General features: G+C 41.1%; 1 protein-coding gene across 1 annotated transcript; it reads right to left on the minus strand.

Annotated features, from left to right (window-relative positions):
- Nucleotides 1-22,569: 22,569 nt before the first annotated feature.
- On the minus strand, nt 22,570-26,451 carry LOC149226596 (uncharacterized). Its single transcript, XM_089380243.1, has 2 exons — nt 26,319-26,451; nt 22,570-23,087 (listed from the first exon to the last, which is right to left on the minus strand). Exons 1-2 carry the CDS (start codon nt 26,449-26,451, stop codon nt 22,570-22,572), a joined length of 651 nt encoding a protein of 216 aa, XP_089236369.1.
- Between the last annotated feature and the right edge of the window lie 362 nt (nt 26,452-26,813).

The following is a 26,813-nucleotide window of genomic DNA, read 5'->3' on the forward strand; positions in this document are numbered from 1 at the left end:
GGCTTCCTGTAGAAGCCTTTGTCTCTGTTTTCGGGCTTCCTGTAGAAGCCTGTTTCTCAATGATTTTCGGGCTTCCTGTAGAAGCCTTTGTTTTTGTTTTCGGGCTTCCTGTAGAAGCCTGTTTCTGCTTTCCTGTAGACACAGGTGTCTCCACTTCCGCTTGCTTGCCTGCCTGAGTTTTGCTTTTTGCTTTGGTTGCAGGTGCTGTTGAGGTACTTGGGCTGACGTGGACCACCTCAGCTTTGTCCATTCTGCTCTTCATCCTCTTTTCTCTTGCTGACAAGATAGGTGTGCCACCTTTTTCTTTGTCCTCCTTTTCCTCATGCTTCTTCCTTTGTTCTTTCTTCTGTACTGTTGTCGGGGTCTCTTGGCCTTCTTCTCTCTATCCCTCGGCCACTGCTTCTTGTTCCTCACTGCTGGAGGAACCCGTTTCTTCGATCAACATCTTAATGTCTCCATCTTTTGTTAAATTTCGGAAGGATTCCCATGAGAGGGGGACCTTATATGAGTGCAATGCATCTTCCACAAGAAGTTTGATCAACCCATGGTGGGCTATCTGATCTGGTATGCCCTCTTTCAGCTTTGTGGCACACTCCATTAGAGACTGCAGTAGGTAATAAGGAATGCTCAGTTTTTGTTCTACAGGAAGATCAATTCGGTGCCTTAATTCAGTGAGCAGCCTAAAGTGATATGCATACACGATGCTGAAACGGCCTTCACAAGTGATATATTTCATGATTTGCAAACTGACTTCATTCCATGGTGGCAACAGGCTCGTTCTTCGCACCCCATTTTTGTCCTCCGAGAATTCTTCCTCAGGTGGAAAGAATTCTTTCTTTGCCTGCTGGCTCAGCTTTCTCTCTTCCTTATCCCACGGCAGACCCATAGGAAGTTCTGTGATCCGACTGATATGTTCCGGGGTGAGCTTGAGGCTTAGACCTCTGAAGTTCACTGTGGCCAGTGTCTGGGATTTAGGCTTCAGAGCCTGCAAGAATTCTTCGGCCACTTCATCATCGTAACCCTGCAGCTTATCACAAAAAGGCATCCATTGTGCTCTGGTGAAGAGCTCTACCACTGCCGGGTTTTCCCTTAATTTGGTTGAATCAGTGGGTTCCCGTCTTATAAACCCACCCGGCATGATGAACACGGTTGTTTTAATTAAAGGTGGCAAATGCAAAAGAGATTTGGTCTATTAAGACAAAGCATGCACATAATCCACAAAATTCAACACAGTCTACTTATACTGACATCCTGTAGAATGACAGCATAGGCACAGCAAACAACAATTCCACCAATATTTTTACGACCAGACTGTGGACGATGGTCTTGCCACTCTTACTAACTGGTTGCATGAAGAGTTCAGGGTTACCTCTTTAATTGGCCACCTTTTTTTCGTGAGGCACCCGCTTCCCTGTAGAAGACTGTGTTCCTGTAGAGACTGCGTTCCTGTAGAACTGCGTTCCTGTAGAACTGCGTTCCTGTAGAAACTGTGCGCAATTCTCGGGGAGGACTGTAGTTGGCCTGCGCTCGAGGTGTGCTTCACCGGCGTTCTGGTAGCCAACAGCTCGGCGTATCAAAGTGCAGAGGAGATCAGAATAGCCACTCGAGTTTGAAGTGGTGGTTGATAAATGCATGCGCATGATCTAGTCGATTAGATTTTGAATCGGCGCAATCCGTGGCGCGGGGGATGAGCTGTCCCCGCCGGACCGTTGGGCGACGTCATCCATCATTCGCCTGTGTATTCACTTGCTGCCGCATCCATTCCCACAGATTTGCCGCCGCATTTTCTTGTTAAACTCATGCTTCTGACGGGAGTGTTCTCACGTGCGTGCCGCTCATTCTTGTTGTCGTGGCCACCACCCAAACATCCAATTACACTTTAACTAGCCGACGTGGCCAGTCGACTGGCCATACGGCCGCTCAACCATTCAATTTTACGCTGTGCAAACAATTTCAAAGTAAAATTCATGCGATTTGATGGAAGGAAGGGTTGAGACACTTACCTGCGTGGCTGCACACGATTTTTCCAGTTCTTGGACGATGGTGAGTGGATCTACCTGCTGCATGCGACTTACACAGACCCGGAGGCTCATGGTTACAGGCTGCCAATGATGGAGTGGATGCTTCGGTTGCATGTGCCCGTGTTTTGTTGCAGATGGCGGTGCTATGAATGGTATCCACTCGAGCAGTTTGAACTGTTACAGGATTCCCGCGAGGTGTCTCGTAACAGTTCTTCCTCCTTGGGTGCATGCTGCACGACGGAGGATCTGGCCTTTCAATCACGTTCCCGGAGCTTCTGATGCCTGTGGTATGAGGTCTCATCTTTTGTTTAACTTTGAAAATGGCTTTTCCCGCGAGAACTCATTGATCTGCTTTGTTGGTGCAGGGGACTTGGTTGCATGTCGACGAGGATGGTGGAGCAAGGTAACAGCGTTGTGCATGGGTGCCAACAGAGGCTTGCATGCGTCCAAACCAATCCGTAGCCGCTAGATCTCCTTTTACAATGAATTCTGGGCTGTCCCAAACTTCTACAGGAAGTTTCCTGTAGAACACAGAGCTTCCTGTAGAAAGTCTGCACTTTCCTGTAGAAAATCCGCGTCTTCCTGTAGAAAGACTGCATCATCCTGTAGAAGATTCAAACCATGATAAAATTGCACATACCTTGAAAAAACATGGATATCCTTGGAGGAGGTGCTGGTGAGGTCCTTTGACAGCATGATACGGACCCTTGGCTTTGAGTTGGAGGGTTTCCTCTCCTCCATAGAACATCTTCAACCCTTCTACAGGAAGTTTCCTGTAGAACACAGAGCTTCCTGTAGAAAGCCTGCATGCAATTTTACCATATTTTTCTTATTGTTGTTTTTTTTTTTTGCTTTTTTTTTTTTTTGAAAGATAACAGGGGCGCCTCAAAGAGGTTTTCACCCATGCCATCTGCCCTGAGCGCCTCAGAGAGGTTTTCACTCAAGGATCTTTTTCAAACCTTTTCCTTCTTTTTTTTTGAAAGACAATAGGGGCGCCTCAATGAGGTTTTCACCCCTACCACCTGCCTTGGGTTCCTCAGAGAGGTTTTCACCCAAGGATCTTTATTATTATTATTATTATTATTATTTTTTTTTTCATATCCCTCAGGGTATGCCAAAAGCAGAGGCAGAACCCTTCTCTATGACCAATACAGATTTCTCCATAGTTTTGATGAACTCTTGTCTTGAGAGAAGTCTCCTGTAGATCTTCAATCGATGCCCATTGACAAGCATGGGAATGGCTTCCTCATCAATGGTTCGAATGAGGACAGATCCATTGTCATGGCATTTCTCCACTGCATATGGTCCTAGCCATCTGGTTCTCAGCTTCCCTTTGAAGTCTTTGTATCTGGAGTCATACAACAAAGCCCAATCTCCCGGCTGAAATTGCTTGTCATGGAGATGTTGGTCATGCCACACCTTTCTCTGAAGTTGAACCACCTCTGAGTGAAGGAGGGCCTGCATTCTGTGTTCATCCAGGCCATTCAGCTGCAGTAGCCTTTCTTGTTGTGCATGGCTGAGATCTAGGTCTAGCTGAGCTGCCATCCTCAAAGTGTTGTATTCAAACTCAATGGACAACAGAGCTTTCTTCCCATAGACCAGCTTATACGGTGTGAAGCTGGTGGTGGTCTTCCAAGTGGTGTTGTAAGCCCATGTGGCTTCAACCAGGCGATCTGCCCAGTCCTTTCTGCTGCTGCTCACCACCTTAGTCAAGATCCCTTCTAATGCTCTATTGGTGACTTCCACCTGCCCATTTGCTTGAGGGTGATAAGGGGTGGAAGTCCTATGCTTGATCTTGTGATGAGCTAGGAGATCTTCAACCAGGTTGGAGGTGAACTGGCTCCCTTGATCGGTGACCAGCTCTCTTGGATAGCCAAACTTATAGAAGATGTTTTCTCTTAGGAACTCGGCCACCTTTACTTCTGTTGCTGCTTTGATTGCTTTGGTCTCTGCCCACTTTGTGAAATAGTCAGTACACACAATGATGTAAGTCCTTTGCCTCGAAGAGGGGTTGATTGGGCCCACAAAGTCCATGCCCCACTTCTCAAATGGCTCAAGAGTCACTTGAGGTTAGAGAGGCATCTCATCCCTTTGGGTCGGTTTCCCCATTCTTTGGCATTGGTCACACTGACTGACATATCTTCTGACATCTTGATGAAGTGTGGGCCAATAGTAGTCTGCCTGCAGGATTTTGAAGGCAGTTCTCTTTGCTGCAAAATGTCCTCCACAAGGCCCATCATGACAAGTGAGGAGGATATCAAAGACTTCCTCCTCCCTTACACAACGCCTTAAGATCTGATCGGGGCCAAGCTTGAACAGATTGCCCCCGATCCAAGTAAATGAGGCACTTTTTCTGATGATTCTGCTCTTTTCTCTGGAAGATAGGTGTGGAGGGAACTGTGCTGAAACAAGATAGTTTGCTATATCAGCAAACCATGGAGAGAGTACTGAAATAGCAAACAGATGTTCATTGGGCATCTGGTCATCCACTGTTCCATCCTCATCTGCAGACAAATCCAATCTAGATAAAAAGTCAGCAACAACATTTTCTCTACCTGGTTTTTCAACAATGGTCAAATCAAACTGTTGCAATAAAAGTAACCATCTAATAATACGAGCATTCACATCTGGTTTATTCATTAAACATCTAATAGCAGCATGGTCAGTAAGTACAAAGGTCTGGTAACCAGTAATATAATGGCGGAACTTGTTCAATGCATGGACCACAGCCAAGAATTCTTTTTCGGTTACAGTGTAATTCAGCTCAGCCTTGGACAAGTTTTTGCTAACAAAGTAAATGGCATATGGAAGTTTTTGCTCAACTTGTCCTAAAGCTGCACCTATGGCTTTGTTCGAGGCATCAGTGTGGATGTGGAAAGGTAGGGCCCAGTTTGGACCTCTCAGGATTGGGGCTGACACCAACTTGTCCTTTAACTCATTTAAAGCCCTCTGACAATCGTCAGTCCAATTAAACTCCACATCTTTTGCCAACAGGCCAAACAATGGCGAGGCTAGCTTGCTGAAATCTTTAATGAATCTCCAGTAGTATCATGCTAATCCCAAGAAACTCCGGACATCCCTTACCTTTTGAGGAGGTGGAACCCTCTTGATGAGAGCAATTTTGTTAGGATCCACCTGCAACCCTTGGCAAGAAATGGTATGGCCTAGCACGGTCCCTTCAGTCATTAGGAATTCACATTTTTCAGGACTAAGGGACAAGTTCATCTCGGTGCATTTGGTTAGGACTTTTCCCAGGTTGGTTAATGCTTCCTGGAAGTTGGCCCCATAAGGAGTAAAGTCATCCATATAGATTTCTACTGCATCATGGACCAGCTCCGAGAAGATGCTCAAAACAACTCTCTGAAAGGTAGCAGGAGCATTGCACAGCCCAAAGGGAAGGACTCGATAGGCAAAGGTACCCCAAGGACAAGTGAAGGTGGTCTTATCTTGGTCTTCCGGGCTGATTTGGATTTGGTTGTACCCGCTAAACCCATCCAGGAAAGAGAAGAACTTCTTTCCTGCCAGTCCATCCAACACTTGATCTATGAAAGGTAGAGGGAAATGGTCCTTCTTGGTAGCTTTGTTCAACTCTCGGTAGTCCACATAGATTCTCCATTTCCCATTTTTCTTGGGAACCAACACTAGAGGGGACACCCATTCACTATCTGAGATGGGGTAGATGAATCCGGCATCCAACAGTTTTTGCAATTCTTCCTTGACAATGTCCTTAAGGGCTGGATTCATTCTCCTCTGAGGTTACCTAACCGGTTTACAATCCTCTTTGATGTATATATGATGGGTACAGACCGAAGGATGGACTCCTTTCATTTCCTTATAGCTCCAAGCAAAAGCATCTAAGTGATTGGCCAACAGACTACACAGCTCCTTTTCCTGAGAAGGAGATAGGGAGGAGCTGATCTTCAATGCTTTCTCAGGGCTGAACTCCACATTCTTGACTCTGGGAGTAACAGGGATGGTTGTACAAAGATCCACTAAGGTGCTAGCTTGGGCATCCTCCACCAATTTCTCTAAGGGTAGTGCACTGGAAGGTGGATTCTGGATCAAGGTCTCGATCAAGTCATCCTCGGTTGGGGGGTCTCTTCTAGTGGTATCTAAGGTGCACAGAGGTGCTGAGTACACCTCATCTTCCTCTCCTTCTTCCAACCAGAGTGGTAAGTCATGCTCTAAGGAGGGTTGGGCAGGAGGGTATAGGACTAGTTGCTTGGACATGGGACCATTTTTGATGGTCATGTTTCCCGCACGACAACTTATGTAAGCATCTGCAGTAGCTAACCAAGGCCTTCCCAAAATGAGAGGATATCCAGTAAGCTTGGCCTTTGGTTGCAGAACCAGGAAGTCTGCAGGGTATTCCCAAGAGTCAATAGAGACCAAGACATCCTCCACAATCCCTTCGGGAGTCACGGTGGAGCGATTTGCTAATTGCAGTACTGTCGAGGTCTTTCTCAAGGAACCCTGAAGATTAAGCTTAAGCATGGTATCCCTAGTCATCACATTAATGGCGGCCCCCAGATCAATCAAGGTGTGAGGTATAATGGTGCCATTGATGTGAACATCTACTGCAGGACTTCCAGGATCTAGGTACTTTGGGCAGATGACTTGTCCTAACATAAGGTCAGACAGTTGTCCTATGACATTGATAGTTGAGGCATCTTTCTTTCGTCTGCCTGGGTGTTTGAAACACTTCTCCTTAACCAGTTTGTTGTATATTGGTACATCCTTGATGGCTTGGAGAAGTGGTATTTTTACACACAACTGCTTGAGCTCACCCAAAAGCTCATCCTCCTCTAGGTTGGGTTGTGTGGTGGCTGTTAGTCTCTCAGGAAAGGGTGGAATAACCTTCGGTTCACTTTCCTGTCTATCTTCCTCATCCTCTGGGGGAGGAGGTTGGCGATCTGGTAGAGTCTTTCCAGATCGAAGATTGATCTCCTGGATCTCCACAGCATAGGTAGGGCATGAGGTTTCCCCAGTGTATACCTGCTGGGCCTGTCTATTGTTGGGGTTCGGGTTCGGTTGAGCAGGCATTTGAGGTTGCCTTGGAGGAGCAAGAGGTAATGGCTGAGGTTGAACTGGTGGTGGAGGCAAGATGGCAGGAGGAGTGTTGTATTGGGGCCTCCACCCCGGCTGAGGTGCATTCCATTGAGGCTGTGGCTGGGCATGTGAGTGATATGAATGAGAAGTCGGTTGAGTGGGGTACTGAGGTGGATAAGACCATGGAGGAGGCATGGACCATGAAGGATGAGCAGGGGGACCCCAGGAAGGCATAGGAGTCGATTGGTTGGGGCTGTAATAAGCTTGAGATGCCCCTTGCATCCCCTGCTGATAAGGTCTAGATCCCTGTGGCCTCCTTTGGTTGAGGTAATAGAGAGGCTCTGTGGGAGCTTCTGTCCCTTGGTACATGGCTTTAAACCCAGGTAAGGTTGGACACTGATTTGTGGGATGGTCCTCCTCACAAACGAAACACACTTCAACCGAATGCAATGGACATTCGTTCTTAGGGTGTCTCCTTGTGCACCTAGGGCAGAAAACAGCCAAGGCTCTCTCAGCTTGTTCTTTCTTTTGCTGAATCCTGAATGTGTCAAGTTGCATGGCAATGGTCTGTCTCACCTCACTCTTAAGATCTTCTAATTGATTTGCAAGCTCATGTTTGGAGAAAGGGACACTAGTTGAGAGGTGGTTTCCTCTACCTCGTTTCCGAGCTGCCCTGGAGTGGTTTCTAAACACAGTCTTGATGTCCTCATAAGGCAGTTGGTAAATGTCCCCCCCAGCTAACATGTGAAGGGTATCTAAGAGGTCTTCAGGGACTCCTCGGAGTAGGACCAACTTGAGGGATTCAGGGTCAAGTGTGCACCTGGCCCGCTTATAGCTTAGTTGGAACCTCTCCTCATAATCCTCTAAGGACTCATCATTTCCCATGGACATCCGAAAGATTTCCCCCTTTGTTTCCTTGGACCTACAGTAATCCCAGTACTTGGTGTTGAAAGCTTGCTGCATCTGAGCCCAAGTGGTGATACTATTCCCAGGTAAGCCCATGAACCAGCGTAGTGTTGCATCCTTAAGAGTGGAAGGGAAAAGTTTCAACTTTTGCTCATCTTCAGTATAGTCATAGGTTCTACAAAGGACAGCAAACTCAAACAGGAAGGTATCCGGATCTTCAGTGGTCAGCCTATGGAAGTGAGGTAAGGCGGAGGGGCTAATGTTCTTCATTTTCATCTCTCCATTGGTCTCTCGGATGGGAAAGGCACCTTCTATTCTCTCATCTTCTCTTCTATTGTCAGCCATAGCTTCAGATGGAGTGGTCTCTAACTCTTCTTCTACTATAGGATCTTTGGATATCTCAGGATGTTCACCTATAGGTTCTTCTGGGTCACTGTCACCAAAGAAGAGAGAAGGGTGACTCAGTGATGTGGTGGGGGTGTTTGGTAGGAATTTGCCTGATCTATCTCGGTTCCTACGAGGCATGAAATGGAAAAGACTTTCTTTTTCTTTTGATTGTTTTTGCTTTTCTTTTCTTTTGGTACCTGCAAAACTGAGACAGATTGATCTACAACTAACTATGAAAGATGCAGAATTAAACTGAAAGCAGGAAAGAACTAATCTACTTTGCTCAAATGAAATTGCAAGAATGGAAATGCTAATCTACGCTTGCAGAAAGGAAATGCTATTCTAGGAAAGCAGGAAATGCTAATCTATGAAAGTAGGAAATGCTAATCTATGAAAGCAGGAAATATCTATGCTACTTTTGCAGAATGGAAATGAAGTAAACTACTTAGCAGAAGGCAAGAGTAAGAAAGTAGAAGAAAAGCAACAATTACTAATACTCTGACGCTTCCCCGGCAACGGCGCCAAAAAGATGGTGGGCTCCAGTATTGTAGCAATAACGCTACAACTCCTGGAGCTCCCTATCTCTAATTTTATCAACCCGGTAGTTCGTACAAACTTGGAAGCGACGGTGCTGTATGCACAAGTACTAGCTCTTGTCACAGCTGTCACTTGGTCAGCTGGCACAAGTCCACTAGGGCTCAAGCCAACTTCTATATGCTCACAGAAGAAGCTTTATGAATGATGGATGAAAGCTAACTCAAAGGAGACTAGTCTAACTGCAGAAAGAAACTGAAAGCCAATAAAGCATGAAAACCCTAGTAAACCCTAATTTGACTAGCTAGACCCTTACAATGCAAAACTGTGAATGAAACTACTACCACTAATGCCATTACTTGCAGTGAACTGAAATACATGCATCTAAGCTACTTGCATCTGAAAAGACATGTTTTTGTATTTTTTCATTAAGTGGTTGGATTTATTGTGATGATGCTTTTGATTAGGGTTTGGTTGTGCAGGAGTGGTTGGAATGGAAGGAAAGCATGGGCAAGGTCAGGATGGCTAAGGGAGGTCCCAGAGGGTCTCCAGCATCAGTCCACAGAAGTCTACCACGTTTGGATGCTCAGCAACCGAGTTTGCAGGCTTCTACAGGAAGTCTGCAGGGGATCCTACAGGAAACTCAGGAATTTCTACAGGAAGTCTGTGCAATTCTACAGGATGTTTGGCCGTGGAGGTTTTGGGAGATGGTGAAGTGTTGGAGTGGTGTGGGAGGATAGGTGAGATGGAGATGGAGCTGGTGATGGCTCAGGAGCAGAGAAGTCAGATGGAGGAAGAGTGCATGCAGTGGGTTGATGGTTGGAAGGATGGGATCAACGAAAGGTTAAGTAAATGAAGCTACGTGGCAATGGATGAACTGGAGGGTAAACGAGCTGGATAGAGGAAGAGTGGGTGACTTGAGGAGAGGTCAAGAAGAAGAAGAAGGAAGTGGAATGATATGGAGCAGCGTAAATGAAACAAATGACTTATGCACCAAATGAGAATTCATTAACCTATGATAACTGTGCCATGAAACCTATGAACAGCAATGGAAAACCAAGAAATGAAACTCGTGCATGGAAGTGGAATGTAGAAGTATGGTTCAATATCAAAAGTGCATGGATGGATCTTCAACGAAAATGACTATGTTGCAGCTTGCATGGAAGTGAGAAGAACTGCGTTTCTTTTTGGTGGTTGGTTATGGACTGCACCCCAATCCCTAACAGAGATGGTAGTGAGCTTTAACAACCTTTTTCTGGAGCTCCAATGGATTATATTTATCCTCTTCTAACCTAAGCAACTGGAAACAAATTCACCATAAGCTAATCCTATTCAATATCATGAAAAAGACTAAATTAACAGACTGTAAATTCGAATTGCATGTTAAACTAAAAACTCAAAGTGCTGAACGAAATGCAAACAAAATTACAACACCGAGGAGATCTATTGCTCTCAGGTTGGGCCCTAACCTGAGAGCTATAGCTCCCTTAGAAACTCAGAATGAGATCAAAATCTGCCCGCCTTTATTCATAAACGAAAATCTGATGTCATGCCAAAACTGGCTTACAAAAGGAACAAACACCGAGCTGTAGCTCGTACTTCCAAATTACAAGAGCAATACAAAAGTTCAAAAAGCTCCTATCCAAGGCTACGGCCTCAATATTTATGCAAAATGATCATCCAATAGGTGTCCTTGATTTGTGGAGCTCGGCTGTCCAACTGAAGGTTAAACTGCTGATCCTGTAGAACAGTTATAACTGCTGTTCCTGTAGAACAGTTGGCTGCCTCTAATCTCGGTGGGGAGATGGATTGGAGCTCGGAGCTATGGTGGGAATTACGAGGAAGGTCCCCAAGACCGTGGACATCCTCTCCTAAAAACCAGCGGTGCCACCTCATTGTCTCCTTGTCTCCTTTTTCGTGGTCTTTGCTCCCTTTTAATGCCAAAACTTGAAATCATCATATATTAGTCACGTAGATAGAATGCCTACCCTTCTTCCTACAAACAACACGAATAAACCAAGAAATGAATGCATAAGCAATAAAAAATGAATGGTTTGAGCAGAGCAAGTAGGCCAAATGAGCCCAAATTGTACCAAAAATTGGGGCTCATCAGTCACCTCCTCGCAGACCTGTGTTTTATTAACAAATTGTTCTATTTTGCAGGTAATTACCAGAAGACAGGAGTTTGGATAAACAGTTTTGATACTAGTCACAAAACTTGTTTACTCGAAGAGTTGCTATCAAATTTGAATTTCTCTTCTTTTTCACCATCAATCCATAAATATAGTGCCAAATAGATTCACTAGTTTTGAGTGTCCTTTATTTAAGTTCTATTAATGTAAAACAATTTGAGATATTTGTAAAACCAATCTTGATATTATTTCAAGATATTTTAGTTTAGAATTTGTATAAATACTTCTTCATTTGAAGTATTTTGGGTGGATTCTATTAGAAATTTCTATAGAATTTTTTATCAGAAAACCCAGAAGGTTATTGTATTATTTGTTGAGCCAGCAAGCTGGATTGATGAATAAAGATCAAACATTTCAAAGGATCCATGTGTTAAATGGATTTCAGACAAGTATTCTCATGTGTTGTTGTCATTTTTCTCAAGTTATTCATAATCTTTAATGTTTTTCTCAATCTAAATGTTATGACTGGAATAATATTTCAGAACTTGTTTAATTACACTCTGTCTTAATAGTTATGCATTTGAATGTTTTCCTCTGATATTTAAATTAAAGAATTCTTAATTTCTCTTTGATTTAGATTGATTTCATGAATATCCAAGTTAAAGGATTCTTAATTTCCCTTTAATTTTGATTAACCCTTTATTCCTCATTCATTATCCAGGTCTGAGAACCCTTAACTGCTCTCTCACCCCGAGTGAAACCCTTTCACCCCTCTATCTCAAAGATCTGAAAAATACTTTGCTATCTTTCCCTTTGAAAGTTCCCTTTAGTGAGTTAATCTAGTTTTGCTTATTTATTGTTTGACTCCATATCCCAATGGTCTAAAAGACATCATTTTATCCATCTATCTAAGCATATCCCACCACCCAATCTCAAATACAAATAAAAAATCTCTTGAACATTCATAACTAGCCTAAAATACATAACTAAAACAAAGTTAAATTATAAAGAGAGAGCCCTCTCTAAGCATCAGGAAGGCTAGGTCCTGATCTCCAAAAGTGGTTTGTAGTTACCTTGGTGATTTCTTTCTTTAACCTTGAGAAAATACTAAGTGATAACATACTAGCAACCATACTGGGGATGACTAACATTTTCCTCATAAATATTTTATAGCTTCAAATCTAATCTATGATGGTGGACAGTGATCAGACACACAAAGGTTAAAATCATCCACCTGGCGACTCCAAATCAATTTCACAATCAAGACTCCACTGGAGGAATGAACCTCAAAGAATAATATGAAAAGATCAAGCTTTTAACTTGGATTGTTATCCAAGACATTATGTTCTTTCTCATCAAGAAATTTTTTCAATGTATATTGTATTTTAGAGAAGATCTTAGATTAATTTTTGATTATTTTCCTTTGAAAATTGTAAATATATATCCTCCTTATCCAATTGATAAGCTTTGTTCTAAATCTTATGATGATCATTTTCCTATTGAGGAGCATCAAACAATCAAGACTAATCATAAAATCCTTGTACATACTCTTGTACCTTGTAAAGTTCCTGATAGATATAAGCCCCTCATGTTACCTCCTATACTCCATGATTTCTCTGATAACTATCACAAATATCTCCTCAATTTTGATGGAGAGAATGGTATCACTCTCCAAAAACATATTCAAGGTTTTGAGAATTATTTGGACTTATTTGAGATTGATGAATATGATGTTATTATCAGGATTTTTTCTCTTTCTTTGCAAAGTAAAGTAAAGTGTTGGTTCAAGAATCTACCTATGGCAAGCATCTCAAATTTCCAACAGTTTGCCAAATTTTTCCTTGATAGATGGATAATCAAAGTCAATCTTTTTTTGATGATGGAAGAATATAATTAGTTGAAAAGACATCCAAATGAAACAATACAACAATTTTCTGACAGATTTAATCAAATCTATTATTCAATGCCATCAAATATAAGACCTCCTCTTGATTCAACTCTCTTGCATTATCCAAAAGCATTTGATACAGAGATAGAATTTCATCTAAGAGAAAGAAACCCCTCAACATTAAAACAGATGCAAAACATTGCAGTAGATGTGGAAGTTAATCTGCAAATTAGAAGAGAAAAGTTGAAAGCAGGAGTGGAGAAGAACAACATTGCAGAGGTAAAACTCTACATTTTGGTAAGAAAAATAGAGGAAAGGATACAGAAGATCATCATGAAAGATAAATTTTTTGTTCAAAATCACCATGACACATTTATTTCACAAAAAGAAGAGGTTGATAGCCATGAACAAATTCCTGCTAATTCCAACTACCATAGATTAGAAGATAGATTTATAGAGCAATATGTGGAGAGGCAAACTGTTGATCTAATGTGTATGTTTGATGACATTACTTCTTTACAAAAGACTTTTCGGCGAAGATCACATGAAACACCATTTTTCGACGCGTTTCGAACCAACCAGTGTGGTTCATCGTCAGGACTTTTAATGATTTGCCTAAATATCATCAGTATGATGATAATTATGTTCTTCAAGTCCAGATTAACTTTACAGAGCAATCAGAAACTAGTTTAGGAAATAAAGAAATTCAGTTTCAGTAGCTTGAAAACATTGATCATCTTATTCATAACAACTATGAAAGTGAGGAAGAAAGTGTAGAAAATTTGGAAATAAGTGAAGCTTATTTGCCTCTTTGTTTTGCTTCATTTCAGTTCATCAGAGAAAAATTTAAAGAAATAAAAAATCATCAATCTTTAGGTATTGATATTGACAACAAAGAAGACAACGAAAATCTTAATAAGGATTCTTCAGTTTCACAAGTGCAGTTATCAAATTCTATTGAGACATCTAATTAGATGACATAGGAAAGTTCTATACCACTATGGTTTAATCATTTCAGTTTTTAAAGGAAATATGGTGTAATATCTCCAAAGAAAAGGATGAACAACATGCAAAAATCCATGAAGTCCCATTAAAACCCATATGTAATAGGTTGAAACAATCCTTCCACATCTTTTATGATCCAATAGCTGATATGTTAGATGATGAATGCAATCAAAATTTTTCTCCATTAACTAACTATGAGATTCAAAATCAAGATGATAAAGGTTTCACCAGACAGACATTTCAATCAGTAGAAATATCATCACAAATCTTATCTGAAAATCTGCAGGGTGATAAAGATGAAAATGACATTTCACTTTCATGGCATGGAGGCCATCTAGAATAATTGTATAGTTGCCTAGATCAGTTAAACCTTAGTGTATATATTTTGGAAGACCCTTTTGTACAGTTTCTAGAGTCAACAAAGGAAATCAAGTATTTCCTTATCTTCTCATTTGTTGATAAGGTTATACTTGGCTTTAGAATCTCAGTGTTAATCACAAACAAGCACAAGCAGCAAAATTCACCAATGTATATAATGATTGAATGGTTGCATTGGCTATTTCGTTTTACCTAACCAAAAGTTGGAAAACTGATTAGAGTAAGCAGGTAGGATTTCAGTTTGAATAAATTTAGTTTTTCAGCAGTAAGTTTATTTCAAATCATATTTTGGTACAGCATGTGTCAGATTTCAGTTTGCAGAAAAGGCTATGATTTTAGTTCAAGATTTTTAGTCACAGAGATTATTCAATAAGGTAGAAATCACAGAAGAACAGTTTACAATGTAACTCCAGTCACAATTCAAAGGATATTGATCTTAAAGTTCTTGACATTTCACCAGGAAATGACATCCCCATAGCGAGCCACTGTTAGAGCCCTACAGTGCTAGGATTCATAATTTTGAATTGGCTAAGGTTAAGCCTTGTAATATTGTACATAACTTTTCTTTCTGCAAATGTTTTCCATATTGAAAATTAAAAAATGTAAAGAGGGTGTGTCCTAAAAGAAATATCAAAGGAAAAAACGAATAAGAAAAGATCAAAAAATGAAAATATATGAACCCCAAACACAAAAACAGATCATGAAAGTGTGCAAGTCTAAATGCCACTACTATTTTACTACTTCTGCAAGGAATGGTTGTGTGCCACTTATCATACATGCCATGACTCGTGGTAGTCAAACTGCTTAATCTTGACTATTTCATGCTTTGAATTTTATGTTTATAGTTAGAGAATAAAATCTGATCAAACAGCTTAATCTTGGCAGATCATTAGATAGGTAGAGAAAATAAAAGGAGCTCATCAGTTTAATCTGAGCCCCTGGAAGATATAAGGTTAGAAGTAGATAGTTTTTTTTTATAAAAAGAAAAGGAAAGAAAAGGGTCTACTAGCTTAAATGCACACAAATAAGTGAAGAAAAAATGTTAGGGTAAGTAATGGGTAAGTAGAAGAAAGGTTGCTGAAGTATAAAGTTGATTGGAATAAAGCACATTTATCATGCTTAAACATATATTTCAATGTGCATGAGAAATTAAGAAAGAAAAAGCAGAGGTTTAAAAGTTGATTTAATTGACTTCCCCTCATTCATTCCATCCCTATAATTACTAATTTCCCCATCCACAAGTATGTTATAGTAGTAAAAATCCTTCAAGTCATAAAGGCTTAGAGAATTTCTCTGACTTTTGGTGGGATCGGACCCTCGGCTTAATGACTTATGGACATCAAGTATTAGAATTCCCTTCATAAAATTCATTTCCCTTCATTACCCTAATAAAACCCCTTTTCCTAAGGTTAAACTCCATTTCTCTATGAAAAGTAAAAAAGCCCCATGTTAAATTCCATTTCACTCAAAATACCCACAAAAAGATTTTTTCCTAAGTGTATGTAAAGGAAAAGCGCAAATATTACATTATACTTGGTATTATTTTCATTCTGCTCATTTCAATTCATATTAATTTCTAACTTAATAATATAGCTCTTGATATACCCTTTTTCCTCATATATAAATAAATCACTGTATATATTACCCCTACCCTTAGTTTAACTATAAACTATATTTTTCCCTATCCCCCCAACAAGACACTCTTAACTCACCAATTCTCCGTAAAGTTGAGATAATCTCTTCATTAAACCCCATCTGATCATTTAATCCCATGTTTAACCCATAAATAATCCGAAACTACCATAGATTAAATCTCTGCCCCCCCCGAAACCTCTGCCCATTTCATTCGTGCAAATTTGTCACTCCGCTTTGTCTAACCGTCAACACCCAAATCCAACAGTCCATAGCCATATTGGGTTCACCGGATGTCCGACCTTTACCCTCCCGATAAAGTGGTATTTCCCGGGCCCCCATCTATTATGTGTCAAGTGTTAAGGTAGAGTGGGTGACCTCACCACAATACTGCCTCCTCGATAATGTAGTGCGATGGCCTCCAATACTGCCTCCCTGCTAAACTCGAAACCACTCACTATTCATAATATAAAATTTCGCGCCAATTTATCCATTACCCTTTGAAACTTCGAAATCCCTCATTTTCATGCCTTTTACTTAGTTACACAACAAAACCTATAAAACCCTTCTGGTGCCACCCTGAGCCTTTGAGACATGATTTCACCATGGATTCCCTCCCAAGAACCTTCGGGACTTTATCCACAATTCTTCCCAATTTTAGTATGGCCTCTGGTCACCTCCTCATGACCTGTGTTTTATTAACAAATCGTTGTATTTTGCAGGTAATTAGCAGAAGACAAGAGCTTGGATAAACAGTTTTGATACTAGTCACAAAACTTGTTTACTCTAGAAGAAGAATACAATTATACACAAAACAGGTAAAGAAATCATTCACACAGAGACATTGACTGTTAAAACAAAGGAACCAGACATAGCATATAGTCAAAAGACAAACAGATCAAACATACAGAAAGTTGATCAATATCCATTACCATGTGTTGATACATATAAAAAACTAAATGATTTACTATTGAAATACACAGTAAAAAGTGAAAATGTACAATAAAAGTAAAAACACAGTAAATGATATTGATAGGTCATCAAAGTAAAAATATATCAAATGAAATAGTATCAGTAAAAGTGTATCAGATTGAAAAATCAAAGTGAAGATAGATGAAAAAACAGAGCAGTCAAGGTAAGCAGTAAAAGTAAACATGGAGGCAGTAAGGATTAAATAGAGATGAAGAAACTTTCACCAGCAAAAATGAAGTTTATCCAAAGTAAAGGTAAAAAAAGTTAAAAGAAAATTAAGGTTAAAAGATGAAATCAAAATAGGAATGGTACTTTTTCCAGAAATTTCCTATTTAAGTCATAATTTTACAGAACCTATTGTGGCCAATCCATGATGTAGTTTGAGACACTGGGGAGGTTTGTGTTCCTAAAGGGCCAATCTATAAAAAACTATCTCACTTTTTACCCAGGTATTACAAAACGTGAGATAAATGCATATCTTCACAGCCTATTTTTCAGACTTTGCAAAGTCCTATTTTCAACATCTATTTACAGAGCATATTGTGAACTGCTGGAGCTTAAATTTTGGAAACTAAAAGAGGGTTATCTCAATGACATAATTATACACAATAACTTCTTTAATTTCTTACATTTCTATCACATATTGAGATATACAAAGGTATCACTGGACCCTAATTTTGTAGAAGTTCTAGGGCAGAATGCACAAAGGAAGGACTTAGTTAGTGACTTGGAAGCCTCATTATCAATTAAGAGTTGCTATCAAATTCGAATTTCTCTTCTTTGTCACCATCAATCCATAAATATAGTGCCAAATAAATTCATTAGTTTTGAGCATCCTTTATTTAAGTTCTATTAATGTAAAATAGTTTGAGATATTTGTAAACCCAATCTTGATATGTTTTCAAGATATTTCAGTTTAGAATTTGTATAAATACTTCTTCATTTGAAGTATTTTGGGTGGATTCTATTAGAAATTTCTATAGACTTTTTTATCAGAAACCCAAAAGGTTATTGCATTATTTTCTGAAAATCTGCAGGGTGATAAAGATGAAAATAACATTTCACTTTCATGGCATGGAGGCCATCCAGAACAATTGTATTGTTGCCTAGATGAGTTAAACATTAGTGTATATATTTTGGAAGATCCTTTTGTACAGTTTCTAGAGTCAACAAAGGAAATCAAGTATTTCCTTATCTTCTCATTTGTTGACAAGGTTATAATTGGCTTTAGAATCTCAGTTTTAATCACAAACAAGCACAAGCAACAAAATTCACCAATGTATATGATGCTTGAATGGTTGCATTGGCTATTTCATTTTACCTAACCAGCAGTTGGACAATTGATTAGAGTAAGTAGGTAGGATTTCAGTTTGAATAAATTTAGTTTTTCAGCAACAAGTTTATTTCAGATCAGATTTCAGTACAGCATGTGTCAGATTTCAGTTTGCAGAAAAGGCTATGATTTCAGTTCAAGATTTTCAGTCACAAAGATTATACAATAAGGCAGAAATCACAGAAGAACAGTTTACAATGTAACTTCAGTCACAATTCAAAGGCTACTGATCTTAAAGTTCTTGACATTTTGCCAGGAAATGCCATCCCCATGTGGAGCCACTGTTAGAGTCCTATAGTGATAGGATTCATAATTTTGAATTGGCTAAGGTTAAGCCTTGTAATATTGTACATACCTTTTCTTTCTGCAAATGTTTTCCATATTAAAAATTAAAAAATTTAAAGAGGGTGTGTCGTAAAAGAAATATCAAAGGACAAAAAGAAGAAGAAAAGATCAAAAAATGAAAATATATGAACCCCAAACACAAAAACAGATCATGAAAATGTGCAAGTCTAAATTCCACTACTATTTTACTTCATCTACAAATAATGGTTCTGTGCAGCTTATCATACATGCCACAACCCATGGTAGTCAAACTGCTTAATCTTGACTATTTCATGCTTTGAATTTTATGTTTATAGTTAGAGAATAAAATCTTACCAAACAACTTAATCTTGGTAGATCATTAGATTGGTAGAGAAAATAAAAGGAGCTCATCAGTTTAATCTATGACCTTGGAAGATATAAGGTTAGAATTAGATAGTTTGTTTTATAAAAAGAAAAGGAAATAAAAGGGTCTGTTAGCTTAAATGCACCCAAATAAGTGAAGAAAAAAATGTTAGGGTAAGTAATGGGTTGGTAGAAGAAAGGCCGTTGAAGTATAAAGTTGATTGGACAAAAGCACATTTATCATGCTTAAACATATGTTTCAATGTGCATGAGAAATCAAGAAAGAAACAACAAAGGTTTACAAGTTGATTTAATTGACTTCCCCTCATTCATTCCATCCCTATACTTACTAATTTCCCCATCCACAGGTATGTTCTACTACTAAAAATCCTTGAATTCATAAAGGCTCAGAGCATTTCTCTAACTTTTGGTGGGACTGCACCCTTGACTTATTGACTTATGGACATCAAGTGTTAGAATTCCTTTCATAAAAGTCATTTCCCTTCATTACCCTATTAAAACCCCTTTTCCTAAGGTTAAACTCCATTTGCCTTTGAAAATTAAAAATGCCCCATGTTAATTCCATTTCACTCAAAATACCCACAAAAAGATTTTTTCCTAATTATAAGTGTATGTAAAGGAAAAGTGCAAATATTACATTATACTTAGTATTATTTTCATTCCGCTCATTTCAGTTCATATTAATTTCTAACTTAATAATATAGCTCCTAATATACCATTTTTCCTCATATATAAATAAACCCTCATATATATTACCCCTACCCTTAGTTTAACTATAAACTATATTTTTACCCTATCCCCCTGTTGGCTTATATGGGCCTGACCCAGGTTTGGAAGAGTTATTTTGCCAAGCAAATCCCGTAGCTACTGGCCCTTTCGGCAACAACCCACGGAGCGCAAACTGAGGTCTCACCCGAGGTAGCAGGGTAGGGTGCTAGAACCAGGTTTTCGCACCCTAGGGATGTCTTGGTGTGGTCTGGAGGTTTCATGCACTGGTTTACCGCTCCGCGCTGCTCGGTATTCCCACAGATCTAGCGTGAGTATATCTTTCTTATTAGTGCGCTATTCTATTAGATGATGTGGTTATCAATTACCAAGGTCTGTAAGAAAACATTTAACCAGCTCAATTCATTCGCGTGTTAAAATAAACCCAGATTTATACTCATTCCAACCATAAGCAGATAAGATTAAACAGATAGTATGACAATTCAAAAGAAACACAGAATTCCAAAAGAAACTTATCTTTATTTCCACTTTGTCCTTAATACATCCAGATCCGCCCTATGCACTCAGCTGCAGGGGTCCGCGCACATAGTTGCAGACTTTCCAGGCCTCTACGCACACAGTTGCAGAGCCTCTACCTACTACCCCAATCCCTCGACTCGGACTTACAGACGCTTTCCAAATATCTTTTTCAAGAACCCATTATATTTCATATTCCCCAAAAGAACTGCCTTTCCCTCATAGAGTCACGCTCTATTTATACCCTTCCTTGGCCCGCGATCCCTGTGCAGGCCAACTCTATTTATATTTCTTTACATTATTTTCAAGTAGACTACCCTTTGACTCAATCCTACTATAATTTGTGCTTCACATACTTCAGAGTTTTTACAATAATCTAATCCTACTTTTTGGGCTTTCTGCCCCAAAAACTGTTTCGCGGGACCTCCGCTACCCAACAGTCCCCCAACACCATCATCATGACTCGTCCTGAGTCACTCGCTAGTGTGGCTATACCCTCTACCTTGGCTTCACAGTTCGCCTCCGTGTGAGTGGCACTCGTTTTCCTGTTGCTCCTTCATTGTTTCCTACGACGCTTCGTCCAGCTCCTACTTTAGTGTTTCTACCATGTCTCGCAATCAATGATGCTCATTCTGCTCTGCTCAGTTAGCACAGAACACCTCCTCAGAGTATTTTAACACGAGCGGGGGAGCCGCATACAGGACCTCCTAGTAGCACCGGAGCCACTTCCGACCTTCGTATCTTTTTTTTGCACTATTTTCCGCAGCTTGTGTTGCAATTTTGCAAGATCCTGGCTACTGTCCGCAAGATCACAATCTTCAAGGGACATCAAAGATGATTTATTAATTGCATATCTACCTGTGGTCGCTGTCTGTTTATCCTTTCATTGTTCTATTGTAGTGCATCGTCCTACCCTTGGGCGAGGCGACGACATTCGAACCAATTCTACTTTGTATTCCCTCTTTTCCGATACATCCCCTACTAGTGATGCTACAACCTGCGGGATGCCCGCAGCTGTCACCCCCATACTCCTTAGAAAGTCTTGCTGCTCTATTGGCCAGATTACTACCTATGGGCGCATGCCTTGTGCAGAGATAATGAACAGCTCCATCTGTGTTTCCGAAGTGTAGGCCACCTAGTGGATTCCCCTCAGTGATTTATAAGCCATGCGAATTTTGAATGCACTGATTGCCGTCTGTTCCAGTTCGTGTAAAATTTTTGTGTAAAACCTATGGTAGCTCGTTCCATATCTGGTTCGTATTGTTTCTCTTAATTTCCCGCCGCCCGCTCCCTTTTTCCATGATGCAGACATCTTGTCATGAATAGTGATATCAACAGTCATCATTCCTTTTATTAGTGCATCTACGTGAGCCTTCTCATGCAACCACGACCCTTGTGTGTGGTCAAATGTATGCACACCGTAGTACTCGCGCATTTGTCCCCCAAGTTGCTTTATCATCCCTCACTCTCTTGCAACTGGGTGGAGTGGTGAGACTATCTTCTGAATGGCTAGTCATGCAGTCGGCCCACTTGTGTAGAGCTTGAGGCAAATTCCATTCACTCTTCCCGGGAAGGGGTCTCCATTGAGTTTAGCTAGCTGAACCGCACCCCCATTGGTGACTTCTTTAATGACATAGGGTCCTAGCCAGTGCATGTGGAGTTTTCCTGGGAATTTTTTGAACTTACTGTCATAAACCAATACTAGATTGTTCTCCTTGAAGGTGCACAGCTTGATATGGCGATCATGCCACGGTTTCTCACGTTGTTTTTGTACCTGCTGATGGAATCTAGCCAAAATTGTTCCTCCTCCAATTCTTCTAGCTGTGCGAGCCTCTCTTCCAGGGCCCCACAGTCTACCATACCTATGATTGTTGCGATCCACAGACTAGGCACAATATACTCCATAGGCATAACAACCTCCTTGCCATAGACTAAGAAAAATGGTGTCTGGCTTGTTAGCTTCTTGCACATCATTCGGTATGCCCATAGCACAGCAGGGATGCGCAAGTCCCAGTCATTGCGTTGCGCATTACAGACCTTAGTCAACGCAGTCTCCAAAATTTCGTTGAAGGCCTCGACGGTCCCATTTGCTTACGGATGGTAGGGCGTACTTTGTTGGTGATATATCTAAAATTCCTCCGTGAGTGTGCTAATCGTTTCATTCAGAAAATGTGTTCCCCTGTCACTCATGAGAATTTTGGGGTAGCCAAACCTAGTAAGGACGTTTTCAAACAAAAATTTTGCTGCTGTCATAACCATTCAATCCTTAACAGGCTGTGCCTTGGCCCATCGGGTCAAATATTCGATCACAGTGATGATATAATGCGCACCCATCTTTCCTCACAGTTCAATAGGCCCAATGAAGTCGTTTGCCCATTTCTCAAATGGTTGTAGCGTTATCTATGGCTGAAGTGGCATTTCATCCCTTCGTGACAGTTTGCCCGTCCATTGACATATATTGCAAGCCCGACAGTATGCTTTCGAATCTTGATGTAGAGTAGGCCACCATAATCTGGCACGAAGAATCTTCTGGGCTGTAGCATGGCCCACATAATGTCCACCAACAACCCCTCCATGTGCTTTGGCCAGGATCTGTCCACGCTCGAATTCTGGTACATATCGACACAATATTTTGTCGTTGCCCATCTTGTTGAGGTGGCCTATAATTAGGGTAAAATCTGTTGTGCGTATCACTAATTCCTTCTTTTGTTGGACAAAATACCCCTGTGGCGCAGTGCCCATAGTTAAAAAGTGGATAATATCTTCAAAGTGGCCATCTGCAATGCCAATGGCATATAACTGGGCATCTGGGAGTCCCTCCTCTAGATTTGTTGGTTCTTCGGTAGTCTCAATTCGGGACAAGTGATCCAGACCTGCATTCAGATGTCCCGGCTTTACGACAACCTCAAAGTCATATTCTTGAAACAGTAGCAACCATCGACAGATGTGCCACCCCAACATAGGCTTATTCACTAGGTATTTGAGCACAGAGTGATTAGTATACATCTTAAAATGTCCACCGAGTAGATAGTGATGGATTTTTTTGGAGTGCATATACCATCGCCAATCCTTCTCGCTTGGTAGTAGAGTAATTCTTTTCTGCTTTGAACAACCTGTAACTTGTGAATGAAATCGGGTGATCAATTCCTTCCACGCCTTCTTGAGTGAGTACCGCACCCAACGCGATACACAACGTGTCGACATGTACATGAAATTCAATGTCCCACTTTGGAAAGACCAAGATAGGGGCAGATGCCATCTTTTCCTTAAGCGTTTCCAAGTTTTTGTTACATTCCTCATTCCAGAATATGTAACATCCTTCTTCAGTAACTGTTCCATTAGAGTCGTGATCTGGGCGTAGTTTTTTATAAACTTCCAGTAGTATCCCATGTGTCCCAATGTAGTGCATAGCTACTTTACACTTCGCGGTGCTTGAAAATTTAGTATGATAGTGATTTTTGTCGGATCCACCATCAGTCCTTGCTTACAAACCACATGGCCTAGCAAGTTCCCGAAAGGGATGAGGAAAGTACACTTCTTTAGGTTGAGCGCAATCTGGTGTCAGCAGCAGGTATCTAGCATCAATCGTAAACTCACGACATGTTTCTTAACCAAGCCAAATATGGTCCAGTCATCCAGGTAGACTTCTAAGAACTTGTGGATAAATTCTTTGAACGTAGGTACCACAATACGGGAAAATATTGTCGGTGCATTCTTCAACCCAAAGAGAATTACCGTATACTGAAAACAACCCCATTCAGTAGCAAACGTTGTCTTGATTCGATCCTCTGGCGCGATCTTGTTCTGATGGTACTTAGAGAATCCATCCGTGAAGGAGTAGGCTTCTTGCCCGCCCACATTTTCTAGTACCTCATCTGTAAAGGGTGTTGGAAATGGATCATGAAAACAAGCATCATTGAGCTTTCGCAGATCTACGTAGATGCGGATCTCACCCTTTTGTTTCTTCTCCTGGACAACCATAGGACTTACCCAATCGGACTCCTCAACTAGTTCAATAATTCTTGCTACCATTATTTTGTCCAATTCTTTGCAAACCTTTGCTTTGTATTTTGGATTTAGTCAGTAGGGTCACTGTTTCACTGGCTTTGCATCTGGCTTCAAAGTTATTTTCATCATCCCTAAGTCTCCTAGAATCCCTTTTAGCTCCGTAATTTTTGTAGGGAATAAATCTCAGTATTTGCGGAGCAACTCGACAACCTTTTCGACTGTGGCATCGTCCCAATAGTCCCCAAGCGTAGCATACTTTTGCTCTTCCTCTGTTCCAATATTTACCTACTTTTCTTTCAATGACGCAGTGATGTCTGGATCTTCTATCTCGAGGCCGCGCACCTCACGAATACCTTTAGATTCAGGTATATTGATGTTATGCGGGTCATCCTCATCATCTTCTACTTGTACATTGTAACATGCTAAGGCCTGGCTCAATTTTCATGACCAATCTGACATCATGACTTCTTCTAGTTCCGGCAGTGTTCTGAAGATGGCGGTTTTTACTAATTGTAATGCATAGTCCATGGTATCCATCCATTAATCTTCAAAGAGAAATTTCAATAGAAACCCTTCGCGCAGGATATCCCACTCACTGGTGCCATGTCAGAGCTTTGTTTCTGTATACCAGTTCCTTGGAATGACATCCAGGGTATGATAGAATAAGTGCACCCATTCTGGTTGAGGCTTCGTACCATAAGCTTTGGTCCATTTGCTCAAGTGTATGCGTGGATTCTCTCGTCCATCATATTTCTCCGTTATTCGTAGCGCTAGCTTCCCAAATCTTATCTACATCATGCACCTACAACTTCACCAATCTTCGAAGGTTCCTTCATGGGTACCCCACCATCGCACCGGTGTTGCGCACAATTCCCATTTTAGCACATTAGACTGTTGGTACTTTGGTACCGTGCTTTCGAATTTAACCAGGAATTCATCTACTTCTGTCAGTCCATCATACGTTGGCAGCTCATGGGTCTAAGCTTTAACGCAATACAAGGATTTTGTCATCATATTACAGTGTAGCGTGGTTACCCCGTTCACCCTGTTTCGTCCTTGCTCATATTCTTCATATGAATCGCTAGTGCATGAGCTGGCGTAGCCCCATAAGGGTCTCCTCTCCTCCTTTGGCCTATGTGTAGCAATCTTGTAGATACAATCCAATGCATCATCCCTTTCATTGTTGCACACATATTTTATGTAGCGTGGTTCTTCTGCTGGATCTAGTGGAACGACTACACAGAGCGACTTCTTCTCAAATATAATATTCCTCTGTTTGAGGTCAATAACCCCATTCATGTCAGTAGCCCAGTCAACCCCTCGCAACGTAGGGTACGGGCTATTTTCGTCTATGATTTAAATAACTTCGAAGTCCGTCTGGGTACTTGCTCCATCAATATCTACTATAATTCCTTGTAGCCTTCCCATGGGCAAGATCTTCTGCTGATTGGCCATCCGTAATTGGATAGGAGACCATTATAGTGCAGTCTTACCCATGCAATCCCAAGTCTATTTAGGTAATACATATGCATCCGATCCTAGGTCCAGAATGACCTGATCCATCTTGTAGTCACCAATTTGCGCTGTTAACCGCATCTCCCAACCCGTCTGCGATGTGTGTCTTCCTACTTTTCGGACTGTGCGAGGTTCACCCCACCTCGTGCACCTATTAATCACTTCATGTAACCCTCTAACTGCCCTATTGTCATGAAGCAGTTTTATGCATGTCTCTAAAAAGGTAGTCAACATCGAGGGATCCCTATCTGGCTCAGGCCAATCCCTACTACCTCGGGTAGAGACGCCCGTGAAGCTTTCCCTAGCTTCCATAATGGTTTTCCCATTGACCTCTCCTATGGCTATGCCACTTCACACTACCATGTTTACCATGGGTTCATCATTGCGTGTTTTGGATCTCATCATCTGCATGTTTTGCATTGTTGTAGGAGGTGCTATCTTTTTTTCGTGAATCTGCGCTATTAGCATGGGGCAATCTAGCAGCTCATGATCCAATTGTTCACAATACAGACATGATACTTAGGTTGGATTGGTAAAATCCCACACATAATGTCCTGGTCCTCCACAGTTGTAACAGATTAGCTGTCCACAACCCCTTCTTGGTCCCATTTCGCCCCGTCCTCTACCGTGTCTCAGGAACCCACCGCGTGCAAACGCCGCGGCTGGATCCTGATCTCGCACCTCAATGTGCATTATGTAGGCATCTGCCTGGTCCATCAACATTCGATAGCTACGCCAATCTCTTTCTTCGTGACCCATCGATCTACAAAAGTTGCAAAAGAGCTGCTAGGGGGTCTAGTTGTATTTGGGCAATAGATGGTAGTTGTCAGTGTTATGCTTCCCTCCTACCTGACAAATTGTGCACCAGAGCAGGGCAATCATGCTCGGCCCTGCCTATACCTCTGGTCGCAATGGTGTGGGTCTCCGCTGTTACCACAAAATTCACCGAGACCGGACAGTGATCTTTATCGTGTCTTTGGCTCCTACACTTTATGCACCATACTTCCTCCTGGACTTCTAGGTGTGATGTTTCTTCTTGTTTAACTTCTGTATTTCCAAACACAAATTTTGGACCTGCGCTTGGATTTACCGAACTCCCAACCTTGGATCTTGTACTGGGG

The sequence above is a fragment of the Pinus tabuliformis genome, chromosome J (genome assembly GCF_031772625.1).
Source record: "Pinus tabuliformis cultivar Carrire ecotype Pingquan chromosome J, CPIR1, whole genome shotgun sequence".
NCBI classification, from domain to species: domain Eukaryota; kingdom Viridiplantae; phylum Streptophyta; class Pinopsida; order Pinales; family Pinaceae; genus Pinus; species Pinus tabuliformis.

What these genes read in the sequence shown, in the direction of transcription:
- LOC149226596 (XM_089380243.1), bottom strand. Translation starts at nt 26,451, where the DNA reads ATGGGTCACGAAGAAAGAGATTGGCGTAGCTATCGAATGTTGATGGAC. An exon ending in CGGTGGGTTCCTGAGACACG is followed by an intron (nt 23,088 to 26,318) that starts GTAGAGGACGGG and finishes TACTGTTTCAAG; the next exon opens with AATATGACTTTGAGGTTGTC.